At 42.3% G+C, this 26,043-nt stretch overlaps 1 protein-coding gene across 2 annotated transcripts; it reads left to right on the plus strand.

The window, feature by feature from the left end:
• Positions 1-178: 178 nt before the first annotated feature.
• On the plus strand, positions 179-26,043 carry wdr45b (WD repeat domain 45B). Of its 2 annotated transcripts, none has more exons than XM_033044065.1 (10): positions 179-345; positions 12,512-12,607; positions 13,594-13,695; positions 14,292-14,379; positions 15,932-16,026; positions 17,546-17,736; positions 21,265-21,350; positions 22,135-22,236; positions 23,744-23,865; positions 24,166-26,043. In XM_033044065.1, exons 1-10 carry the CDS (start codon positions 279-281, stop codon positions 24,270-24,272), a joined length of 1,056 nt encoding a protein of 351 aa, XP_032899956.1. In that variant the 5' UTR covers positions 179-278; the 3' UTR covers positions 24,273-26,043. The 2 variants fall into 2 exon arrangements, with proteins under 2 accessions (XP_032899956.1, XP_032899957.1); XM_033044066.1 differs by having other exon boundaries at positions 195-345; positions 12,512-12,586.

Consider the following 26,043-nt stretch of genomic DNA (forward strand, 5'->3'; position numbering starts at 1 on the left):
GAGAGGTAGATCAGCCTTGATTGAATGGTGGGGTAGACTAGATGGGCCGAATGGCCTAACTCTGCTCCAAGGTGAAGGTGAGAGGGTTTGTCAGTAGATCCAGGGCAGGGAGGGAGCTGGGACTCGGCGCTCGGCTACTCGGACTGCGCGCCCGCGCGCCCGCCCGCTCTCCATCCGTCTCTGGCCTCGATTGCGCGCGCTGGCTGCGGCGTCCGCCGGAAGTGGAGCGGATCTTTGATGGCGGCGACCAGCTGAGTGTCGGTGGCGGCGGCGTCACCATGGACCTGCTGCCGGCAAACCCGCACGGCAACGGCCTGCTGTACGCCGGCTTCAACCAGGACCACGGTGAGTGCGGCCCGTGGCCGTGTCAATCACCGCCTCCCCCCCAACACACACTCCCCCCACCCCCCCACACACTCCGTCTCCCCCTCCATGTCCCATGTCAACCCCTCTGTCTGTGTGTAGGACAACACAAGCACCCTCAACCCCCCCCCCCCCCCCCCCACACACACACACTCTCCGTCCCCTCCTCCTCCCCCTCCATGTCCCATCTCAACCCCACTGTGTAGACAACACAAACACCCTCAACCCCCCCCCCCACACACACTCCCACTCCGTCTCCCCCCCCCCCTCCTCCATGTCCCATGTCAACCCCACTGTCTGTGTGTAGACAACACAAACACCCTCAACACCCCCCCCCCACACACTCCCCACACACACACTCCCACTCCGTCTCCCCCCCCATGTTCCATGTCCCATGTCAACCCCTCTGTGTAGACAACACAAACACCCTCAACCCCCCCAACACTCCCCCTCCTCTCCCATGTCCCATGTCAACCCCACTGTGTAGACAACACAAACACCCTCAACACCCCCCCCCCCCCCACACTCCCCCTCCTCCTGCCACTGCCTCATGTCAACCCCTCTGTGTGGACAACACAAACACCCTCAACACACCCCACACCCCCTTCACAGCCTTCCCCTACCCTTAAAGCCAAGCCCCTTTGTTCTCTTTTTTTTTTGACACTCCCACCAAGGTGAAAATAATCCGTCTATTTTATCTATGCCTCTCACAAATATATACGTTTCTCATCCACCCTTGCACCAGGTAAACAAGCCCAGCCATCCAACCTCTTCCCATAACTAAAGTATTTCAATCGCTCTCCAATGCTTTTGTATCCTTGTTATAGACCAGAGTCACACACAATCTTCCAGCTGCAACCTTTTATATAATTGCCACATCATTGCATAACTTTTAATAATAATAATAATATATTTTATTGTCATTGCACATTAGTGCAACGAGATTTGGTATGCAGCTTCCAACCGATGTCAAAAAAATAAAAAATAAATAAACTGTGCGACATGACCATCTGAGGGAAACAGTCCAGGTGGGATGGGGGGCACTCAGCAGGGCCGGTTCAGAGCCGCTATAGCTCTGGGAATGAAGCTGTTTCTGAGTGGAGGTTCGGTCGTAGAAGGCCTTGTAACGTCTGCCGGAGGCTGTATGTTCTATACGTGATCTGTGAAGGCAAGCATGCCTTATACATAGAAAGTAGACAAAGGTGTTGGAGAAACTCAGCGGGTGCTGCAGCATCTATGGAGCGAAGGAAATAGGCAACGTAATGGGCCGAAACCCTTCTTCAGATTATACATAGATGCAGGAGTAGGCCATTCGGCCCTTCATACAATATGATCATGGCTGATCATCTAAAATCAGTACACCGTTCTTGCTTTTTCCCCATATCCCTTGATTCTTTTAGCCCTAAGAGATAAATCTAACTTTATACCTTCTTCACCACCCTATCTACCCGTTGCCACTTTTGTGCAACTTAAATCCCAATATCTTTCTTTTCAGATTCAGATTCAGATTCAATTTTAATTGTCATTGTCAGTGTACATTACAGAGACAACGAAATGCATTTAGCATCTCCCTGGAAGAGCGACATAGCAAATGATTTGAATAAATAATAATAAGTGTCCGGGGGGGTGGGGGGGTGGTTGGCAGTCACCGAGGTACGTTGTTGAGTAGAGTGACAGCCGCCGGGAAGAAGCTGTTCCTGGACCTGCTGGTTCGGAAACGGAGAGACCTGTAGCGCCTCCCGGATGGTAGGAGGGTAAACAGTCCATGTTTGGGGTGAGAGCAGTCCTTGGCGATGCTGAGCGCCCTCCGCAGACAACGCTTGCTTTGGACAGACTCAATGGAGGGGAGCGAGGAACCGATGATGCGTTGGGCAATTTTCACCACCCTCTGCAATGCCTTCTGGTCGGAGACAGAGCAGTTGCCATACCATACTGTGATGCAGTTGGTAAGGATGCTCTTGATGGTGCAGCGGTAGAAGTTCACCAGGATCTGAGGGGACAGATGGACCTTCTTCAGTCTCCTCAGGAAGAAGAGACACTGGTGAGCCTTCTTGATCAGAGTTGAGGTATTGTGGGTCCAAGAGAGGTCATCGGAGATGTTGACTCCCAGGAACCTGAAGCTAGAAACACGTTCCACCTCCGTCCCGTTAATGTGGATGGGGGTATGTGTGCCGCCCCTGGACTTCCTGAAGTCTACAATGAGCTCCTTGGTCTTCTTGGAGTTAAGGGCCAGGTTGTTGTCAGCGCACCATGCTGCTAAGTGCTGGACCTCCTCCCTGTAGGCCGACTCATCGTTGTTGCTGATGAGGCCAATCACCGTTGTATCATCTGCATACTTGATGATGGTGTTAGTACCATGTACAGGTGTGCAGTCATAGGTGAAGAGGGAGTAGAGGAGGGGGCTCAGCACACAGCCCTGTGGAACGCCGGTGTTCAGGGTGAGGGTTGAAGAGGTGTGCTTGTCTAACCTAACAGACTGGGGTCTGTTGGTTAGAAAGTCCAGTATCCAGTTGCAGAGGGAGGGGTCGATGCCCAGGTTACCGAGTTTGGTGATCAGTTTTGATGGTATAATGGTGTTGAATGCTGAGCTGTAATCGATGAACAGCATTCTTACGTAAGTGTCTCTGTTGTCGAGGTGGGAGAGGGCGGAGTGAAGTGCCGTTGAGATGGCATCCTCTGTACTCCTGTTCTTGCGGTAGGCAAACTGATAGGGATCCAGTGTGGGGGGTAGGCAGCTTTTGAGGTGTGCCAGGACCAGCCTCTCGAAGCACTTGGTGATGATGGGGGTAAGTGCAACTGGGCGGAAGTCGTTGAGGCTTGCCGCAGTGGAGTGTTTTGGCACTGGCACGATGGAGGTGGTTTTAGGGCACGTGGGGACAACTGCTTGGGCAAGTGACAGGTTGAAGATGTCAGTCCAGACGTCTGTCAGCTGCGCAGCACAGGCCCTGAGGACGCGCCCGGGGATGCCGTCAGGGCCAGCAGCTTTACGTGCATTAGTCCTACTCAGTGCCACGTATACGTCGTAGGGGGTGAGTGTGAGGGGTTGGTGATCGGCAGGTAGCACAGCCTTGATGGCTGTCTCTAGATTTTCCCTGTCGAAGCGGCCATAGAAGTGATTAAGCTCCTCAAGGAAGGAGGCGTCGCTGGATGTGGGGGTGGTGTTGGAGGGTCTGTAGTCCGTGATGGCCTGGATGCCTTGCCACATGCGTCGGGGGTCGGAGTTGTTGTTGAAGTGCTCCCCAATCCTGAGCTTATGGCAGTGCTTGGCCTTCTTGATGCCCCTCTTCAGGTTAGCCCTGGCTGAACTGTAGGCTCGAGCATCGCCTGACCTGAAAGCGGTGTCCCGTGCTTTCAGCAGTAGCCTGACCTCGCTGTTCATCCATGGCTTCTGATTCGGGAATATGGTCACCTGTTTGAGGGAGGTGACACTATTGATGGTGGAGTTTATAAAGTCCAGAACAGAGGATGTGTAGGAATCAATGTCCGTGTGGGAGTCAAGGGTGGCCTGGGCTGCAAACGCCTTCCAGTCAGTGTTTCCAAAACACTGCTGAAGTGTGAAGTCCGCTTCCTCTGACCAGACTTTAACTATCCTCACAGTTGGTTTAACCCGTCTGATGAGTGGGGAGTACTTAGGGAGCAGGAACAATGAGACGTGATCAGACTGACCAAGGTGGGGGAGGGGGATGGCTTTGTAAGCTTCAGCCATGTTGGTGTAGACTTTGTCCAGTGTCTTGTCTACTCTAGTGGGGAAGGAGACATGTTGGTGGAATTTGGGGAGTACAGTCTTCATTAGTATTTCTTAGTGCCTGACAGTTTACTGTATGTGTTCTACCTCTTTGACGTCCTAAAAAGCATCACCTTGTGTGTTAAGGTTAAATTTCACCTGCCAATGGTCTACTCAAATTTCCTCTGCTACAACTTTCAAATACAGTCCTCACTATCTGTATAACCACAAACATTTGTGCAGTCTACAAGCTTACTGGACATGCATTCATATCCAAGTATTTGATATATTCAAAGTAACAAGGGTCCCAGTACCAAATTCTTTCCCACACCACTGTCATGGACTTCCAATCAGAAAACAATCTTTCTAGTACCTTCTTGCTCTTATCACTAAACCAAATTTCAATCCAATTAACCAGTTTGTCACAGATTCCCCCATGCTGTAACCTTCTGGACCAACCTATCATGTGTCTTGCACATAGATAACCTCTGTTCTGTCTTAGTTACCACCTCTAAAATCTTTCAAATTAGTTTTGCAGGATTTCCTGAGGGCCACTTCATGGGGAGAGAGGTGTTGGTATCCTTGATCATTGAACTTCCAACACCGGGTTCTCTCTGATCCATGGACAAGGGAAAACGAGGATCATTGAGGTTAATAGCCTTTGTACAGCACAGTTATGAAATGGGTGCAAAATATCGAGTTATCTTTCAATGTCAACCAGATGGTTTTGATTAACATTTCTTAAAAGTGGATTTATGAAAAAAGAACGTTTAACCACAGTCCCATTCAATATCTGTGAATAGGCTGATTTAAAAAATATTTGTAAATGTATTTTTAAAGGTCTTGTCCTTTCAATTTAGTTGGCCATTAATCAGTTTCTTAGTGTTAATTTTCTTTAAGATAATTCCCTTAATTCATATCTGCTAAAAAGCCTGTGTAACTGAGAAAATATGTGCAATTTGGAAACTTGAATTAGAATGATTGTAAATCAGAATTTCAGCCTGAATGTGTGTTTTGTTGCTGAAGTCTGATATGGATGAACTTGATATAACAAATAAGTAGTAAAGTTCCAAGGTAGATAAAAATGCTGGAGAAACTCAGAGGGTGAGGCAGCATCTATGGAGCGAAGGTAACGTTTTGGGTCAAAACCCTTCTTCAGTCTGAAGGAGGGTTTCAACTGAGTTTCTCCAGCATTTTTGTCTACCTTTGATTTTCCAGCATCCGCAGTTCCTTCTTAAACAGTAAAGTTCCAATGTTGGTTGTCATTGAATTTTACAACATTACCAACAAATGTTTGAATTTTGAGTTTGGATGTGGCCTGATCCCATTTGTTAAAGGAGAATATTACCACAGTGGAAATACACTGGAAATAACATTTTAGATGCTCTTAAAGTAAAATACAACAATTGCACTCTCCTCCACTGGCTTTTTAAAAAAAAATGTCCTTATGCACTATGACAGGATGCAGCCTTGGTGTTATTTCATTTTATCTTTCTCTGCTATTTCCAGTATGATCATAATTGTGCGTTAGGATGTACGTTTTATCGTAACTTAATAAGTATCACCCTCCTTGTGGTTTAACAATGAGTTGAGCGTCTTAACCAATTTAAATTGACCCTTGATGCAGTGTTGTGTACCGTATTGTCTCTTAGCTAAGTTCCTTTTGTCTTCTTGGTTCGAAATGTATAATCTGATGGTCCAAGTCCAAATGGAAGCAGGGAGTTTCTGCTCTTGGATTAGTCAACATTTTTCCTCTGATGAGCGTACTTAGTTATTTGTGCATCATAATTTTTATTTCTTTGGACTGATTCCACTCGTTCTGTGCATCACAGATGACGTTCCTAGTGATACCCAATATCATCACCTGTTGATCCATAAATGGTGTTTTGGGTTGGAACCTTTTTTCACAATGAAATGCCGTCTGTCTGCTTAGCACTGCACATGCTGCCTGACCTGCTGAATCCTTGCTGAGATGTAGAGTCTAAATTGAGGAGCATTAGTACAACCAGTTAATACGGCTTTCTGATATTATCTGCAGATCTATTCACATCTTGGTTTTTAATTTGAATGAACAGCATGTCAGTACTGCATAGGGCATCACGATTAGCGTGGTTCTGGGTTGGCGTTGTTGTGGATTCATGCTCATGTTATTTTTGCAATAGGTGCTAAAGGATCTGGATGCCGCCAGGAGAATGTGCAGTCTGTTAGAATAGAGAGTTCTACAGTCTCAGGCTTTCAGCATGGTTTGAAGGAATGGGTTGGGGGTTGAGATTATTGAGAAGATGCTGCGGCCTAATTCAGGCCTAGTAGCCAAGTAAAGCAGCTGTAAAAGAAATGTTTTACAAAGTTCAGGATGCTTATATTCTACTCCAGTTTGAAAGAAAGTGCTGATTTTTATTTTGAGCCTACACAACTTTTTTTTAAGGAATGTCGAAGGGAAGTAGCTGAGATTAGAGGGAAAATGTGTTCTCATGAGAGGATTTTAGTACATTTATATAAATCACAGGAATGATAAATATATTCTTAAATTTGCTACTTTTACCCCTCGTAGCAAAACCTTTTTCCTCCCAAAACAGGTGTAGTAATGATCTTTCTTCATGAATCAAAATAAAAAATCATTGCACTTGACAGGACAAATACTGCAAATTGAAGCAAATGGGAGGAAATATCTCCACAAACTTGCTGAAATGTGCATTTTCTGAATTGGCAACATGATTTAAAAAAGCAATAATCCATGTTTGATAACATATGCAATGTTGGGAATCATTTCCTGAGGTATAATTCACAATGAGCTGCATGATAAGATCTGCTGCAAAAATGTGGTGTTGAATGAAATTCAACCAAGTCAGAAGCTGCAGCAAAATTGATCTTGGAAGCATAAAATAGAGAAGTAAGAAACTAGATTCTGAAATCTTGAGCAAAAAAAAAAGGCTGGAGGAACTCCATAGTTCTACACTCCGTAGTTTCTTAGTTAGGTCATGAGAAACAGTGCAGTGTAATTCTCTCATTACTTTAACATTCCATATTTGCAAAATGATTAAGTTGGAATGTACCTTTCCCAATGCATCTTTGGAATGGTATATTTTGACCATCTTGCCCAGGGAGTTTTGGCAGAGGGTAGGCATATCAATCTTAAACTTCATTCCATATTTGAGAATTGCATTAACCTATCAGAGCTGGCAGCTTGTGTGATAGTGTTAAACTTAATATTGCAGCTGTGAACATAAACAGACTAGTCTACCAATGTTCCATGACTGGAAACCACAAAGTATTGAAGCTATAAAAATGCCGGCAAGTCTCAGTTATGGAGCTTATGTATAATTCAAAGTACAACTGCGGGCGTTGGCATCGGTGATACCGTGTTCCTCTCCAGGTTATTCTGTTACAGTCGAAGGTACACACAAAATGCTGGAGTAACTCAGCGGGACAGGCAGCATCGCTAGAGAGAAGGAATAGGTGACGGTTCGGGTCGAGACCCTTCTTCAGACTGATGTCAGGGGAGTGGGCGGTACAGAGATAAAATATAGTCTGAGACAGTAAGACTGGTGGGAGAACTGGGAAGAGGGAGGGGATGGTGAGAGAGGGGGGGGGGGGAAGCAAGGGCTATTTGAAGTTAGAGAAGTTAATGTTCATACTGCAGGGGTGTAAGCTGCCCAAGCGAAATATGAGGAGCTGTTCTTCCAATTTGTGCTGGGCCTCACTCTGACAATGGAGAGGCCCAGGACAGAAAGGTCAGATTGGGAATGGGAGGGGGAGTTAAAGTGCTGAGCAACTGGGAGATCAGGTAGGTTTAGGCATACTGAGCAGAGGTGTTCAGCGAAATGATAGCCGAGCCTGCGCTTGGCCTCACCGATATACAGGAGTCGACAGCTGGAGCAGCGGATACAGTAGATGAGGTTGGAGGAGGTGCAAGTGAAACTCTACCTCGCCTGAAATGGCTTGGGATCCTTGGACGGAGTCGAGGGGGGAGGTAAAGGGACAGGTGTTGGATCTCCTGCGGTTGCAGGGGAAAGTACCTGGGGAGAGGTTAGTTTGGGTGGGAAGAGACGAGTTGACCAGGGAGTTGCGGAGGGAACGGTCTCTGCGCGAAGCAGAAATGGGTGGAGCTGGGAGGATGTGGCTTGTTGTAGGATCCCGTTGGAGGTGGCAAAAATGTTGGAGGATTATATGCTGTATGCGACAGCTGATGGGGTGGAAGATGAGGACTAGGGGTACTCTGTCATTGTTACGAATAGGGGGAGGGGGAGCAAGAGCAGAGCTGCAGGATCCCCTGACGTGAATGGCGGTGCGGGCTCGACGGACCTGGTGGTCCACTCTCGCACCTACTTTCTATGATTCTATGATTCTATGATCTGTCTGAAGAAGGGTCTTGACCCGAAACATCATCCAATCCTTCTCTCCAGAGATGCTGCCTGGTACTCCAGCAGTTTGTGTCCACCTTCGATTTAAACCCGCATCTGCAGTTCTTTCCCACACATTCTGTTACAGTAGTTGAATGTGGCAATTATTTTGAAGCTCTAAATTGACAAGAATTTCAACAACTTCTTTACATAAAAACATTTCAACTCGTTCCTAGCCCAAAATGTTGCCTATCTATTTCCTCCAGAGATGCTGCTTGACCCAATGAGTTGCTCCAGTACTTTATATTCTATGCAAGATTTCAGCATCTGCAGTAGCTTGTGTCTACTTGCACAATGTCCTCACTGTCCTGAAGTTTTTGAGGAAAAAAAAGTTTTGTATAATGAGCTATAATCAACTGAGGAACACGAGGCCAATATTGTTGCTGTGCAGATGCTGGGGCCCTGAGAAACTGAGCAGTGTAATTTACTCATTACTTTAACTTTCCATATTTGCAAAATGTTTAAGAGTTTGTTCTTAATTCTTAAACTGTTATGTATGCTACCAAGAAATATAAGTTTTTTTAAACTTTCATTGTTGTGACTGGTTCATTGTAATTGATAGAGTAGCAGGGTGTGCCCAATAAAACCTTGCAACTAGCACCAGACAGTGTTACCTTCAGAGGTGGAATCCATGCCACGTCGTGCAGTGCTCAGTTTTGTTTGTGACCTGCAGTGTGTTATAATTTTTCTACAAAGGGCAGAACCCAGACCTGTGATCTTTTTAATTTATCCAAAGCATTTCAAGGTCAGAACTTCACTGCACAGGATCACTTGCCTGCTATTTTGCAGTGACAAGTTCTGATTTTCTTCTCCAAATTGTGGTAAGGAATAATCAGAATTTAAAATTTGTATAGTGTTTGTTGCAACACAACCAAGGACAGCATTCCTCCAGATTCCAGAATGAATTCAACTTTTCATGTTTACCTTCTCTTGCGCTCCAAAGGTTAACCTTGTTAAACGTGTTTGAAAATGTTGCAAGCACAGATTAATTCTTTGCGACATGTTGTTGCATTGAGGATTGCTATAGTGCTGTGCTGGGAGTTTGCATCGATAGAGGATAATACAAAGGAAGCTGCTGATGGGCGTTTGCTCAACTTGGGAGCAAAGTCATGAAAACCGTATTTCTAAAGTTGGCTCATACCCCTTTTAGATTTGGAATTAATCCAATTCTCTCGTAGTTGGCTTTCCACTTTTCCTCCTAAACTTGAGCTTGTTGAAATCCTGGCAGTATTCTAAATTGGAATAATACTTGTTCACCACTCTATAATTACTCTTGTTATGGACATACTTTTATTTTAAAATCCTAGTTATTTTTCTTAACCATTACATGCTCTCTAACTCGGAAGCCCTGCATTCTTCCAAATGTTTTTTTGGGTATCCTATTTTTTTGCCAGAGGCTGCTTCAACTCGCCCCAATTCTCCCAAATCATTTCCAAAAGCCTTTTAAGCTCCTTTTTCATGCTTCTTAATTGTTTTATCACTTGCATGATATCTCCTTGCATGAATCGGTGTTTAATTTGTGTAAAGCTTTGAGCTGCTTTTGCAATATTTATGGTTAGGTAACGCAAAATAATTGGTTGCAAAGATGAGGATTTTGTAGGGTGAAAATAGCAACTCTATTCCTCGGCAATGGTGTATCCAAACAAGATGATCTTGCAGGGAATTCAGAAAGGATTTTTATCTGCAACATTTAATTCAAATGTGGACTTTGACTCAAAACCTTGTGGATGGTGTGATTACTGAAATATTCTTGATTTGAGAGGATGCTTTTAGAGACCATGGGATAAGGTAATTAATTTGAAGTCAGCCATGATATAATTGAGGGCTTTGAGAGCACTTTTAATTGCAAGGAACCTCTTGACTTTGTGGTTTATCTGATCTATCTACTCTTTTAATACAAAATATTAAAATACAACGTCTATGTGATTGTCTGATTATGCGAGCATGTGTCAATAGCATGAATTTCATTATATGGTGCCGCGATTTGGAGAAAGACATTGGCATGATCTACGTGGGCCAAGCAAATTGCAGTGTTATATATCACTCATCTACACGGTGCTGCTGAGTAAACAAACATGTGAGTTTGCATTCACAAGAAAATGTAGATGATGGTTTACAAAAATAAGACACAAGGTGTTGGAGTAACTGGGTCAGGCAGCATCTGCCTGGCATGCTGAGTTACTCTAGCACTCTGAATTTGCAGGAGGGGCAAGGCATATGATCATTTAAGCTTGTTTTGGTGTTATGATCAGCCATGATCATGTTGAATGACGGTGCTGACTCGAAGAGCCGAATGGCCTACTTCTGCAGCCCGTTATTTTTAAGCAGTGACTCCTGGTTCTAGATTGTTTTCACATTAATAAAGGTGCCCACTGCCTCATCATTTAAAAGCATCTCAGGATCTTGTATGTTTCAATCAAGTTCCCTCATGCTCTTTTGCAGGTAAGCTTTTGCCTAGCTTGTCCAAAAACCTTCCTCAAAGGACATCCTGAGCATTTCGGGTAATAGTCTAGTAAATCCTCTCAAACTTTGTCCAGTATATCCGGACATTTTGATGTGTTTGCTTGGCTGAATAACCAAAGGTACGAAGCTTCTATCCATGGGATTATTACTGGTCATCAAGTCAGAATACTGCCTAAAGAAATATGCACTAAATGTGTAAAATGTGCCTGCTAATTTGTCAACCTTAAAGTATGTATTACCCATGTATTAAATTAGGGGGATTCAGTTATTTGGGTCCACTTTGCTATTCAATTAAACAATTGTAGAATGGTTGTGGCAATGGAGAGAGTGCTCCAAATTCCAGTGCGGGAGATGAAAATTTAAAATGGGGATGAATTGAAACTTGAGCTGTTTTACAAATCAGTCTCACAATCTCCTGTCCAGCATAACAAACCCGAGATTGCCATTCTAAAACGAATAGTGATCTAAATCGAGGATCAGTAAACCAGCGGTAATACTTTTCAATACAAATATCAACCTACAATATTCCAACTTTTGCTGGTGACATTCTTCAAATGGTCTATAGATTTCTAATCAGTACTGCATTGATCCATGTCCTTTGGCACTCAGCAATCGTTTCACTGAACACCTTCGCTCAGTCCGCCTTGACCTACCTGATCTCCCGGTTGCCAAACACTTTAATTCCCCTTCCCATTCCCACACTGACCTTTCTGTCCTAGGCCACCTCCATTGTCAGAGTGAGGCTGATCGCAAAATTGGAGGAACAGCATCTCATATTTTGCTTGGGCAGCTTACAGCCCCGTGGGATTAATATTGATTTCTCTAACTTCAAATAACCCCCTGCACTCCCTCTCTCTCCATCCTTCCCCCACCCAAGTCGCACCAGGTTCCCGTTCTCACCTAGCTAACAATGGCCTACTTCATTTATCATTGTTACTTTTTTACATATATTTCATTCATTTGTTCTATATCTCTCTCCATCACTCTATATCTCTTGTTCCCTTTCCCACTGACTAGTCTGAAGAAGGGTCTCGATCCAAAATGTCTCCCACTCCTTCTCTCCAGAGATGCTGCCTGTCCTGCTGAGATACTCCAGCATTTTGTGACTGTCTTTGGTTTAAGCCAGCATCTGCGGTTCCTTCCTACACTAACCATCAAATACACATCTATTCTAACCCCACTTTCCTCTCCAAATTACTTCATCACTCCTGTCACCCGCCTATACTTTGGCCAATTAACTGTCGATTTAATATGTTGCTAGAAAACGAAACTGCATCACTTATACAATGTTATCCTTCTAGGAATGTTAACCTTTTAAAATACTGGATTTATTCTATTGTGAATTAATAAAGACTCCTCAGTGGTTATTGTTGGAAGACTATGTTACAGTCTTATTCATTATTCCTTGAATATTCCTAGACTCAACATTTTCTTAATTTGAGGTGGGACATTATTGGTATTATGTTTTTTTTTAAATGAGCTGTGCTTCTGATTAAAATATTCCTTCTCAATACTAAAAATCATGTGAAGATGCTCAAACCAATCTGTTTCTCAATTGCAGGTTGTTTTGCATGTGGAATGGAAAATGGATTCCGAGTTTATAACACTGATCCATTAAAGGAGAAGGAAAAACAAGGTGAGGCGTATCGCCAGTCAGGTAATGCAGATTTGTGATTTATTCTGCTTTTATTTTTAAAAGTAATTGATAACTTTAGTGTTGAATATACGATCAGTTTTATTTACTTCATCTGATATCCAAAATATAAGTACGATCAGTCATATAAAAACATTTAAGCAAGGGATGAATATTTTAGTTTTGAGATACAGCACGGAAAAAGGCCCTTCGGCCCACCGAATTGACATCCACCAGTGATTCCCGTACACTACGCACGCTAGGAACAATATACAATTTTACCAAGGCAATTAACCTACAAACATGTACGTCTTTGGAGTGTGGGAGGAAACTGGAGCTGATGGAGAAAACCCATGAAGGTCATGGGGAGAACGTACAAACTCCATAAAGACAAGCACCAATAGTCAGAATCGAACCCGGGTCTCTGGCGCTGCAAGGCAGCGACTTTCCTGCTGTGCTACGGTGTAAGAATCTTGTTGCTAGTAGCCATGTTGGACTTCTCTGGAAAGCAGCAAAAAATGCTTGTTTTCTCATTTTAATATTCAGACATCCTGTACAGATTACCAATGTGAATCTTTTCCTTGTTGACATACGAAACAATAGCAAAGTGCTGCATTATCAGGCATAATCTATTAGATAAATAAATAGTGAGCATTGTTAGGAGCCCCAGAATATCCTACAAGACATTTTGAAGCAAAATGACATTTTCGATCTCCAATGTTGATTGCTTACCTACTTTTCCTATTGAGCACTAAAATTTGGAATGGCTTATGATAATAATGCAAGTATATGTTAGTTCATGTGGAAGATTTGTGCAGTTTGATTGTATTTCTTGTTTTTATTACCTCTCAGTGTAAGATATTTATTTTCCAGCTTAATACACAAGTATGAACAAATTTCACAATCTAATTGGGATGATCATACATTTCTTGATTATACCCATTTGAGCACTTTTGTAATGTTTTATGTTGTATCAGTCTATATTCAGGCAATTGTAACTTCTTTTGCAGAATTTATGGAAGGAGGAGTTGGTCATGTCGAGATGCTTTTTCGATGTAATTATTTAGCGTTGGTCGGAGGTGGTAAGAAGCCCAAGTATCCTCCCAATAAAGGTATATATTGCTCAGTGTGGACATTTGGTCTTAGTCCTTAAAATAGTGGAACACAGTTTGTCATCTGTGTGGATTGAAGGCTGATTTGTGACGTCCTTAACTTGGGCACAATAATGTAGTGGGTTTTCCTGTGGAGTTAGTTGATTCACTCCAGGCCAGTTCAAGCTTTCAATAGAAAGTTTAGTTGGTTCTATTTTTTGCATTGCTCAATGTCACTGCTCAATGCCTTTTAATAGTGAAGGTTTTGTTTGTGTGAAGTTTTGTTGTACTTGAATGCAGCATCACAATGTACACATTTAATCATGTATCAGCTTTTGTCTGAAAGTGCTTTTGTATCCACACAACGATTTAGTATGGGCATGGTGCCTTACTATTATTTTGATAGCCAATTCATGCTTTAATGTTTATCCAAAACTCATTTATACTTGGTTATACACCTGGCAGTGCATTTTGGCTTAAATTTACTCTGCGTAGAAGTCAGAATTAAGTTGGGTCGAATCTTCTGAAAGGCTCTGTAAAAAAAATATTTAATTAAATACTTTTTGTAGAATTTGTCATTTTGGGAGAAAATTATGAATTGCTGTGTTGTTTTGCAGTGATGATATGGGATGATTTAAAGAAGAAAACTGTTATTGAAATTGAGTTTTCTACCGAGGTCAAAGCTGTTAAACTGCGGAGAGACAGGTAACTCTTGGAAATTAATCTCCGTTGGAATTTAGTCCCTTTCTTTAATATTTCAATATGCATTGCTAATCTAAAATTCATAGTTTAATTGATTATTACAGAAGACAATGCTCCATTTCCAGCCAACATTTTGCATTTTTATTTTGCTGGATCACAAGCTAAGATGAAGAGAATTGGGGCTGATAAACACTGTCCACATTCACCAATGCAGACACATGGACAATAAACCATGGCATCTCTTGTATGGGCTTGTTTTTTGCTGACCTTTACTACCTCAGGCCTTTTAGAATTAAATAAGGTTTGAAAATTCATGTGCATCATACAAGTTGTTTTCTATAGTTAAAATTACTTCCAAATTTTAATTAACTAATGAACACGGAACTTCATTTTCATCTAAGAATATGCACATTGTCAAAAATGTAGTTGTTTGCAATTACCTACCCATTCTGCAAATTTATTAATGCACGGACTTTGTAGATTTTCCTGGTTTTAACTGCTGTGCTGTGATAATAACAGCTTTTCATCTATGTTGGGAGTCAGATTGTATAGGGGCTTTAGAAGACAATGGAATGCAGGTTCAATGATTCTTAGGCTTTAACAGAGCTAGTAAATTGCTTGCTTGCCAGCTAATGAGTCTGTGGATGCTGCTCTTGTTCCAGCCCTGGGATGCCCATGTTTAGTATTTTTGTTCAGAACTACCACATTAAATGGAGAAGCACATCACTCAAGGTTAATTGGATATGAGAGGAAGCATGAGGGGCTGACTTATTTAAAATGCATGTAATTGCTAACTTAGAAATAGGAAATCTCATTAGTTTGCAAGTGTGTGATTACCTATAGATCCTAAACAAGGTGGGTCAGGTGCCGTGTGAGCTCCTGACCTATAGCTTACTTTGCTTAAAAATTGTGTTATCACTCAACTCATTTCTAAAAAGTTTTGTTAATAAGGACTTGTCAATGTGGATTTGCATGGGGAAAGGTGTCAAACCAACAATTGAATGTTTTGAGGAAATAACAAAGGGGAGGGGTGATGAGAGAAATGCAATTAGTGTAGTTTGTGTTAATGTAAGCGTGGGTTTTGCCAGGATCTGACACAGTGGCTGAGTCAATAAAGTAAAAGCCTATGGGATCAAAGTGCTATGTTAGGATCTAATTTTTAAATCAGGAAGAAGACTTCATTCTCTGGAAAGAACAAAATGGTTTTGTCATTTGGACAGAAAAATGGCAAATGAGAATTTAATCCAGAAAGATGAGAGGTAATGATTTGGGGGGAAGTGCAGCATGGAATGGAATACCCACTGAATGGCAGATTAATGAGTGGTGTAAAATAACTAGAACGTTTTGCAGTGTTTCTCCACTAATCGTTCAATTGCAGGACAGGTCAATAAGGTCGTTTAAGAGGTATATGTAATGTTTTCTTTTCCTGAGAGAGTATAGGAAGATGAGGGGTTAACTACATTTTCTACTTGAGCTTTTGGAAAGCCTTGGATACTATTTTAATTCATGACTTCTCTCTCAATCCCACCACCAACGTTATTTCCCCATGTTACAGGATTGTGGTTGTTCTGGATTCCATGATTAAAGTCTTCACATTTACTCACAATCCACATCAACTCCATGTCTTTGAAACATGCTACAACCCAAAAGGTAAGTTATATATTTCAGGGTAGATGATCAGAGCTGCTCTGTTTTTTATGCTATTGACAAGGATCACAAGGCTCTTGTCAGAAATTTGGTGACTTTTTTATCTGTGGGTAAATGTTGAATTCTCCATTGCCACTACGTATTGTTGATGTTCAGCAAACTGTTACATATCCCAAAAATGTCCGTGTAGTCATTGGTATTATGTAGATCAGTACAGCACAGGAACGGGCCTTCAGCCCATAGTATCAATGCTGAACATGCCTAGCTGAACTGATTTCAACTGCCCTCACATGATCAATATCCCTCTATTCTCTGCACTTCATGTGCCTATCTGAAAGCCTGTAAAATGCCACTATCGTATCTGCCTCCACCACCACCCCATGTAATGTGTTCCAGGCCCTCAACACCCTCGATGTAAAAAAAATTGCCCTGCACATCTCCATTAAACTTTCCCCCTCTCACCTTACATCTTTGCCCTCTAGTGTTAAACATTTCTACCCTGAGGGGGGGAAAGGTTCTGGCTGTAGACCTTGTAACTTTATATACCCCTATATAAAGTATTTCTTCAACCTCTGACGTTCCAGAGAAAATGATCCATGTCTATCCAACCCCTTCCTGTAGCTGAAACCTTCTAATCCAGGAGCATTCTGGTAAACCTCCTCTGCACCCTCTCCAAAGCTTCCACATCTCTCCTGCAAAGGGGCGACCAGAACAGCTGCAATACTCCAAATGCGGCCGAACCAAAGTCCCATAGAGTTACATCATTAATTGTGTGTGTAAAAAGCACAGGCTGGCTCAATAGTAAACCTGACTGACAAAAACACATGTAAAATCAAGGGCTGCTGGTGAAGTGCATATTTAGTAGAAACACACTTTTGGTAATAGCAGCAAAATGAAGTGAGTGACCAAATTAACAGTCAATTCCATTTATTTCTGCACTCAAATCATGTTATCTAAGTGATTTGGAAAAAAATGTATACTCTTGATGAGATGACATCTGCAATTGTGTATTTTGCTTCCGATATTTCATTTACATCGTGAAGGGCTAAGTCAGGGGTGGGCAACCTTGTTCTGCATAGGGGCCAGGACGCATGTCTGTGAGCGGATGGCGGGCCACATCTATCACATGTACACGTGGATCCCGCCAGGGATGGCAGGCATCTAATCACGTGTTCACAGAGGGTAGACAAAAATAGCTGGAGAAACTCGGCGGGTGAGGCAGCCTCATGCAATCCTTGCATATCTCACCTGCTGATTTTCTCCAGCAACTGCAGTTCTTTCTTAAACGTGTTCACAGAAGGTGTGCGTCCGTGCCGGCGGCTTTGCGCAGGATGCGGTACAGCCAGAGCTCGGCCACGCTCGACGGGCCGGATGATTGCGGGGGAAAAAATCCACCTACGGGATGGATGTTTTGAATTCAGACTTCTGTGGCTTAAGTGTAACACGCTTTAAAAACCTTGAATGTTTGTGAGTCTCCAGGACTGATTAACTACAATCTTGTTCTTTTGTCTCCATTTTGCAGGATTGTGTGTCCTTTGTCCAAACAGCAACAATTCACTTCTCGCATTTCCAGGAACCCATACTGGGCATGTGCAAATCGTAGACTTGGCCAGCACTGAAAAGCCACCAGTTGACATACCTGCACATGAAGGAGCTTTGTGCTGCATTGCTTTAAACCTTCAGGGAACTCGCATTGCCACAGCTTCAGAAAAGGTCAGTGTGGACATTGAGGGAAGAAATTGTCTTTTTTTTTTTGCTTGTTGAATATTGTTTTGCTTCTCCAGTCGAATAAGCACCTTTATTAATTAGGAACTTGATTTTACAATTATTTCCCAGATGGTGAGTATAATTTAACAGCTTGTGTGTTTACCATTGTCTATTTAGTCAAATTCACATATCAAATAACTAAAGTTTAAAGATATGTAGTAAAGGTGCTTAAACTTTGGTGCTGAGGCTCAACGGGGAAGAGTGACGTCAGGCAGAGCCGTAGTGGTGGGAGACACGATAGTCAGAGGTGCGGACAGGAGATTCTGCGAGACTCCAGGATGGTGTGTTGCCTCCCTGATGCCAGGGTCCAGGACTTCACGGAGCGGCTGCACGGCATCCTCAAGAGTGAGGGGGAGCAGCCGGAGGTTGTTGTGCATGTTGGCATGAATGATATAGGTCAGAAGAGGAAGGAGGTTCTGCAACACAAGTTTACGGAATTAGGTAGAAGACTGAAAACCTGCAGGGCCTGCAGGGTAGTGATCTCAGGATTGCTTCCAGTACATCGTTCTACTGAAGGCAAGAACAGGAAGATAGGGGAAATGAATGTGTGGCTGAGGAGTTGGTGTAGGGGGCAAGGATTTAGATTTCTGGATCATTGAGATCTCTTCTGGGGCAGGGGTGACCTGTTCAAAAGGGACGGGAGGACCAACATCCCAGCGGGCAGGGTTGCTAACGCTACACAGGAGGGTTTAAACTAGAGGGGGGAGGGGGGGGGAATCTTGTGCAGGACAGAGGCTAGAAGTTGGTATGGATGGTGGTGTGAGAAAGGTTCGTGGACAGAATAGGCAGGTGAAAGACGGAGAGCGAGGAAGGAGGGTTAGTTTCAACTGCACGTATTTTAATGCAAGGGGCCTAACGGGTAAGGCAAATGAGCTCAGGGCATGGAGAGATACGTGCTACTGGGACGTTGCAGCTAAGACTGACACCGGGTTAAGGAAGGGGGAGGACTGGCAGCTCAATGTGCCTCTTTTTAAGTGGCTGCAGGGAAAATGCTGGGAGCAATAGGCCGCTGAGCGTAACATATGTAGTTAGAAAGTTACTGGAGAGTGTTCTGAGGGATAGGCTATATGGGCATTTGGATGGGCAAAGGCTGATTAGGGATAGTCAGCATGGATTTGTACGTGGAAGGTCGTGTCTTAAGTTTAAGTTTAGAAATACAGAGCGGAAACAGGCCTTTTGGCCCACCAAGTCCACACCAATCAGCGATCCCTGCACAGTAACACTTTCCTACACACTCTAAGGACAATTTTACCAAGCCAATTAACCTACGTACCTGTATGTCTTTGGAATGTGGGGGGAAACCGGAGCTCCCGGAGAAAACCCACCCAGGTCACGGGGAGAATTTCCAAACTCCGTACAGACATCGCCTGTAGTCAGGATCGAACCTGGGTCTCTGGCGCTGTGCCACCGTACTGCCACTGTTGAGTGAAATTCTATGCTGGCAGCAATTTCTAGTCTTGAAGAAAGGTCTCGACCCAAATCATCACCTATCCATGTTCCCCAGAGATGCTGCCTGACCTGTTGAGCTACTCCAGCACTTTGTGTCCTTTTGTGTATTAACCAGCATCTGCAGCTTCTTGCTTCAGCAAACATCTGCCTTTCAGGAAGGTTCACAAAAATGCTGGAGAAACTCAGCGGGAGCAGCAGCATCTATGGAGCGAAGGAGACAGGCAACGCCTCGTCCCGAAACGTTGCCTATCTCCTTCGCTCCATAGATGCTGCTGCACCCGCTGAGCCTCTCCAGCATTCCTGTGTACCTAGGATAGAATGGATAGTTCTTTCAAAGATCAGGTACGGACATGATGGATGGAAAATCTACCTTTAATGCTGTGTTAATTCTACATTGCTGCATTACTAGAAATAGATGCTGTTGACAAATTGAGCCATTTGATCCAGGTAACTAATCCAACACCTTAGACATGTATAAACAAAAACAAAGACTCACAAATCTGATTTTTTTAAAGACATGATCAAAAAGGTTGATGAGGGCAGAGATGTAGATGTTGTGTACATGGATTTCAGCAAAGCATTCGACAAGGTTCCGCATGGTAGGCTGCTCTGGAAGGTTAGATCACATGGGATCCAAGGGGAGATAGCTGAACAGATAGCAAATTGGCTCCATGGAAGGAAGCAGAGGGTGATGGTGGTAGGTTGCTTCTCAGACTGGAGGCCTGTGACTAGTGGTGTGCCTCAGGGTTCGGTGCTGGGGCCATTACTGTTTGTCATCTACATCAATGATTTGGATGAGAACATACAGGGCAAGATTAGCAAGTTTGCTGATGATACAAAAGTGAGTGGTTTTGCAGGTAGTGAAGATGGTTGTGAAAGATTGCAGCAGGATCTGGATCGATTGGCCAGGTGGGTGGAGGAATGGTTGATGGAATTTAATACAGAGACGTGTGAGGTGTTGCATTTTGGGACGTCGAACAAGGGCAGGACCTACACAGTGAATGGTCGGCCTCTGGGTAGTGTTGTTGAGCAGAGGGATCTAGGAGTACAGGTGCATGGTTCTTTGCAGGTCGAGTCGCAGGTAGATAAGGTGGTTAAGAAGGCTTTTGGCACTTTAACCTTCATCAGTCAGAGTATTGATTATAGATGTTGGGAGGTCATGTTGCAGTTGTATAAGATGTTGGTGAGACAGCATTTAGAATATCATGTTCAGTTCTGGACACCATGTTATAGTCAAGCTTGAAAGGGTTCAGAAACGATTTACAAGGATGTTGCCAGGATAGAGGGTGTGAGCTATAGGGAGAGGTTGAGTAGGCTGGGTCTCTATTCTATGGAGCGCAGGAGGATGAGGGGAGATCTTATAGAGGTGTACAAAATCATGAGAGGAATAGATTGGGTAAATGCACAGTCTCTTGCCCAGAGTAGGGTAATCGAGGGCCAGAGGACATAGGTTCAAGGTGAAGGGGAAAAGATTTAATAAGAATCTGAGGGGGTAATGTTTTCACACAAAGAGTGGTGGGTGTATGGAACAAGCTGCTAGAGGGGGTAGTTGAGACTGGGACTATCCCATTGTGTAAGAAACAAGAGACAGGTACACGGATAGGACAGGATTGGAGGGATATGGACCAAGCACAGGTAAGTGGGACTAGTGTAGCTGGGACATGTTGGCAAGTTGGGCCGAAGGGCCTGTTTCCACTCTGTATTACTCTATGACTATGAAAAGTTTTGATAATTTCACCAACAGTAGGGTATTAGATAAAATGCAGAATTCTAGAATATTAATTAATGTCAAACAATAATTGAAACTTTGTGAACTCAAGTAACTTGAAAATCATTGTAATATATTACTCCTATCCAATGTCCAAATATTTACCATCTAGCAGCAATAAACTGGTATAAGTGACTTGAATTTTTGGATGCAAGCTAAAAGCTAACTTTATAAAATTGATTCTAAATCAATGATTTGCAGTTTAAATTATAACATTGAATATGTATTTTAAGAAGTGCTTTATATTTTTGTCACAGGGAACCTTGGTCCGAGTTTTTGACACTACTACAGGGCAACTCATTCAAGAGTTGAGGAGGGGGTCACAAGCAGCAAATATCTATTGGTATGTTCAAAACACTGCAGCCTGCATTAATACCTTTCAACATCGGTTATCTAATTTTGTGTTAAGAATATGGTATATTCTTCTATTCTTTCATCTCTGGCCTTTGTCCAACCATCTGTCCAGATGCTGCAGCATTGTCCTTTTTCCAATTGTTACTTTTTTTTTACTAAGTTGTAGTGTCTTCTACAGAGCATTTGTAGAAGCTTGTTGGTTCTACATTGTGACGTAACCCTGCATAACCTGAACAAGTTGCTTCCATTTCTAAAATCTCAATATTATGATTGACGTTTTGGCAATTAAACAATTCTGGAGTGTATTTGTTTGGATTGCGATTCAAATGTAAAAGATGATGGTGAATAGAGATGATGGTAAAATGAGAGGTGGCATTTATTTGGTTGGAAGTCCTTGGAGTTCTCTCCCTCAAGGTTGGTGGGAGCAGAGTGAATATCTTTAAGGCATGGATAAAGACTTGAACACTGTAAAGAAAGGTTACTGCATGGAGACATAAAGTGGAGATGAGGTTACAATCAGGTCGACTTTGATCTTTATAAATGGTGAAGCAGGTGACTGGACTCATACTTTTCTGTGTCTATACCCATCAATGGGGTAGATTGGCATTGTCTGCTTCTGTTCATCCCATCCATTCTTTTGATATCTGTTCAATAACAGGAAAAAACTCACACATTTTGCTGCTTACAAGACCATAGAGACTGAGGGTGGGGGGATTGTACAGTTGAAATTGTGCTTTTTTCCCTGTAGCAATAATGAACATTTTGCCTTGCAGCATTAATTTTAATCAAGATGCTTCTTTAATCTGTGTGTCAAGTGATCATGGGACTGTTCATATTTTTGCGGCCGAGGATCCCAAAAGAAACAAACAGTCCAGGTAAATAATGAGATTTACAAACGGGTACATCGACTTCTCTTTAAACAGTTGCATTTATATTGCAAATTGTTAACAAAATGCCTTCCATGCCAATTTACATTGTATAAGCTTCTCTTCTGGTTCTGCTGAACAAAGAAAGTCATGAATAATGATTTTAGAAATGTGAATGTTGTACTTGAATGACCTTGTGTCTGATTTAGAACTTGGAATTTGCTTAAAATATTTCAGCCAGTTACATTAGAATGGCGGCAGCCTTTAAGCTTATTTCGTTCAATTAGGTAATGTTTGATTTTAATGTCAATTTGACACCCACTTTTATTTCCTTAACCATATGTTCCCTTAAAAAAGATTTTTCAAAAATTTGAATTAATTCAGTATCCAGGCTCTCTTGGAGGTAAACTCCAGATGTTCACCATGTCATGCAGTGAGTTTATACTGATTTCAAATTCTTATTTTAATGAATTCTTTAATCGCTTCAGATTATTTGGCTTGGTCAACCCAACCATTTGAATTTGAAGGTATACAATTATGTATTATGAAATTGTTCAATTATGTACTCATAATTTAACCTTTAATCTTCTAGCATCATATACAATACAATACCATTTATTGTCATTTGAACCTCAAATGAAGTTCAAACGAAATTTGGTTTCTGCAGTCATACAACAAAGAACCAAGACACACACCAACACAATTTACACAAACATCCATCACAGTGAATCTCCTCCTCACTGTGATGGAAGGCAAAGTCTTGTCTCTCCCCTGCTCTCCATTCTTCTCCCGATGTCAAAGCCCCCGCGGGCGATGGTAAGTCCCGCAGCCACTAAGGCCGCGCTCCGGGTCTTGACGTTGGAGCCATCAGCGGGCGCTAGCAAGTCCCGCGGCCGTTAAAGCCGCACCGGGCGATGCAAGGCCCCGCTCCGGGTCGTTTTCAACCCCACAATTCAGTTGCCGTTGCGGGAGCTCTGAAAAGCGGCCTCCCACCAGGGACCCGCGAGTTCCCGATGTCACTGTCCACCGGACCTGCGGCTGGTGCCTCCGAAGCTGGGCCGCAGGAGCGTGCCACCACAGCTCCTCCCGTTCCGAACTCGGCCATCTCCACGATGGTAGGTCCGCAGGCTCCGCGACTGGAGCCCCCATGTCGTTCCGGTTGGAGGCCACTCCACGGTGCTAGGCCCCAATGACAATGGAGACCCGACAGGGAATAGGTCGGGTCCCCCGTATAGGGAAGAGATTATAAAGTTCCCTCCCCCCAGACAGACGGACTGCAGAGGCCGCTGCAACCTCGGTCGCGCCGCCCGAGATATTCTCATATCTTCAGATGCCAATGTGAATGGCCCAAAATTCATATTGCAAGGAGCTTGCCGTCATCATGTATTTTGCAAATGCTGGATCTGAATATTTTGAAAGGCCATATTATTTTGGTAGATACTCTGTTTTATTAGTAACTAATTTCTTTCGTCACTATCTTCCTTTCCCTTCCTGACTCCCACCTCTCTGATTGCAGTTTAGCATCTGCAAGCTTCCTTCCTAAATACTTCAGCTCGAAGTGGAGCTTTTCCAAGTTTCAGGTTCCTTCTGGGTCACCTTGTATCTGTGCCTTCGGTGCTGAGACGAACGCTGTTGTGGGTAAGTTTCATTCTCTTCCACTCACCGGCCTGTAATGTAGATATTGAAATGCAAATGTGCCGATTCTGCATATGTAGAGAATTGCACACATGCAGAGAGATGATCATGCTTCTGTGAAGAGTGCATCTACAGTATTATGTATGGCATTTGTCTTTTTTTAAGAAGGAATGTAAATGTATTGGAAACAGTTCAGAGGCACTTTATGAAAACATGAAATTATTTTCTATTTTAATGAAAGAGTAAAACAATTGTCATGTTTAAAGCCAGATTTAATGCAATAATGGATTTATTTCATTGCAGCAATTTGCGCTGATGGCAGCTATTACAAATTTTTATTCAACACCAAAGGTGAATGCACTCGTGATGTATATGCTCAATTCCTGGAAATGACAGACGACAAGATATGAATACAAATGACATGATTACAAATAATTTTCAAACAAATGTATTGCTGTGTTGTATCCTGCCTTCTAAAAGGACAGTGTTAAACGACTAAACTAAGGAAGATAATGAACCTTTGGATGGACCACTGAAAGAACAGCATACTCTTACTTCCATATTATTTGTCATTTTCCTATTTTCAATCTTTCAGAGTTGAGAAGAATCCTCTAAAGTAAATAGAAAGACAAACATAGTGACCACAGAGACATTACCAAATCTTCAGCCTTTTATATTAAAACAAAGTGAACTAACTGTGCCTGTTTAAACTTGTATCTGGATGTTTACAGTATGAAATTTGATAGCAGCCAGTCACTCAATGTGTGCTATACCTGATAATAAAGATTGTTTTTTGTCTGCTGAGAGTTGTGTGCTCATGACGAGCAGCATCTTGGAGGAGGGGACAGTTGTCATCTATTCATCGTAAGTGTGGTCAGTGTATGTGAAAATGTTCAATGGAAATTGCACAACTGAACTATTAACTTGAGATCAGTTAATGGAATAGATTTATATTGTATTGTTTATGCAATTTGGGGTCCAAGCACAAGGTTAAACTGCTGTTTGCTTTGAACAGGATGCCCAATTTGTTAGTCACTTATGTGCATACAGTACAGAGCATTTAGAATTAAAGAACCTTAATATAAACTGCACACAAACATCTTGTCTGGATCGAAAGGAAATTTAAATACGTTTCACTAATAGAGACAATTCTATCTAACAAACCGGCAATCTGGGTAAAAAATGATATAAATTAATAAAGGAATGGTCATTGTAGATTTTGCAGAATAAACCATTACAAACAGTTGTATAAATAGAGCAGTCATGTTAAATTGTTTGAGACTTCAGAATTTATGCTCTATTTTCAATAACAATTTAACAGCTTTCAGTTCTGATAGTTAGTCGTGTGAAATAATCTTAAACATCTGATTTACATTCTAATTTAACTTGTCAAGCAGGTAAAATTTTGTGCAAATATTCATGTTTAACCAGAATGATTTTTGAATAGAAGTTTGCTCACCTCTGGTGGATTGATTATGCAGGAGGGAAGTATTTGGAATGACTTCAGTTCCCCCAGAAAGTGTCAGAATAGACTTGAGAGAAACTTTAAAATGTTCATTTATTTAACCAGACCTATATAGATTTACGAAGAATTTCCTGTTGCAATACAATTTATTTGGAAATCGAACCAGTAATCTGAGTTTATGGTCAGAAGACCAATGTAACTGACAGCATACATGGCAATGTTACACTACTTCTAACTTGTATTTTAAAATCTGAAGTGCAGCACTACACCTCGATTTAAAATTGCAATAGGACAAACCACATGTGGACATTTTGAAGAATTCAGCTTGAGCTTTTGAGAAAATGCTTCCAGGAAACAAGAAATTACATTTGAAACTGTATTGAGTTAGTAAGCTATCACATGGTTAGCTACTTTCACTATAGCTTTTTTATATAAGGCCACTTTTTTTTCTCCAGTAATTGTACAGCTATTGAATTGGAGGATAACTTTCATAGAACACATTTCTTTAATACTAACCAGTGTTTATAAGCACCTTTCAATTCTGGAATTATAAATTAAAATCAAGTAAATGTATATAGGTTTGTGTGCATGTAAATTGTTAATGAGCTCAGTTACATCCACTTTTTACTAAAAAATGTTTATTAAATTTTTCATGTTTGACCATTTGTGTATAATTTGCTGTTTCACTGCCTTAATAAAGGGTCATGTAGTCTTCA

Source organism: Amblyraja radiata, chromosome 26 (assembly GCF_010909765.2).
Source record: "Amblyraja radiata isolate CabotCenter1 chromosome 26, sAmbRad1.1.pri, whole genome shotgun sequence".
Classification (NCBI taxonomy): domain Eukaryota; kingdom Metazoa; phylum Chordata; class Chondrichthyes; order Rajiformes; family Rajidae; genus Amblyraja; species Amblyraja radiata.

Bases quoted from the DNA above. Each gene is read 5' to 3' on its own strand.
- wdr45b (XM_033044065.1), top strand. From the start codon at position 279: ATGGACCTGCTGCCGGCAAACCCGCACGGCAACGGCCTGCTGTACGCC. The intron at 12,608-13,593 runs GTAATGCAGATT...CTTCTTTTGCAG, and splicing joins TGAGGCGTATCGCCAGTCAG to AATTTATGGAAGGAGGAGTT. The intron at 13,696-14,291 runs GTATATATTGCT...GTTGTTTTGCAG, and splicing joins CAAGTATCCTCCCAATAAAG to TGATGATATGGGATGATTTA.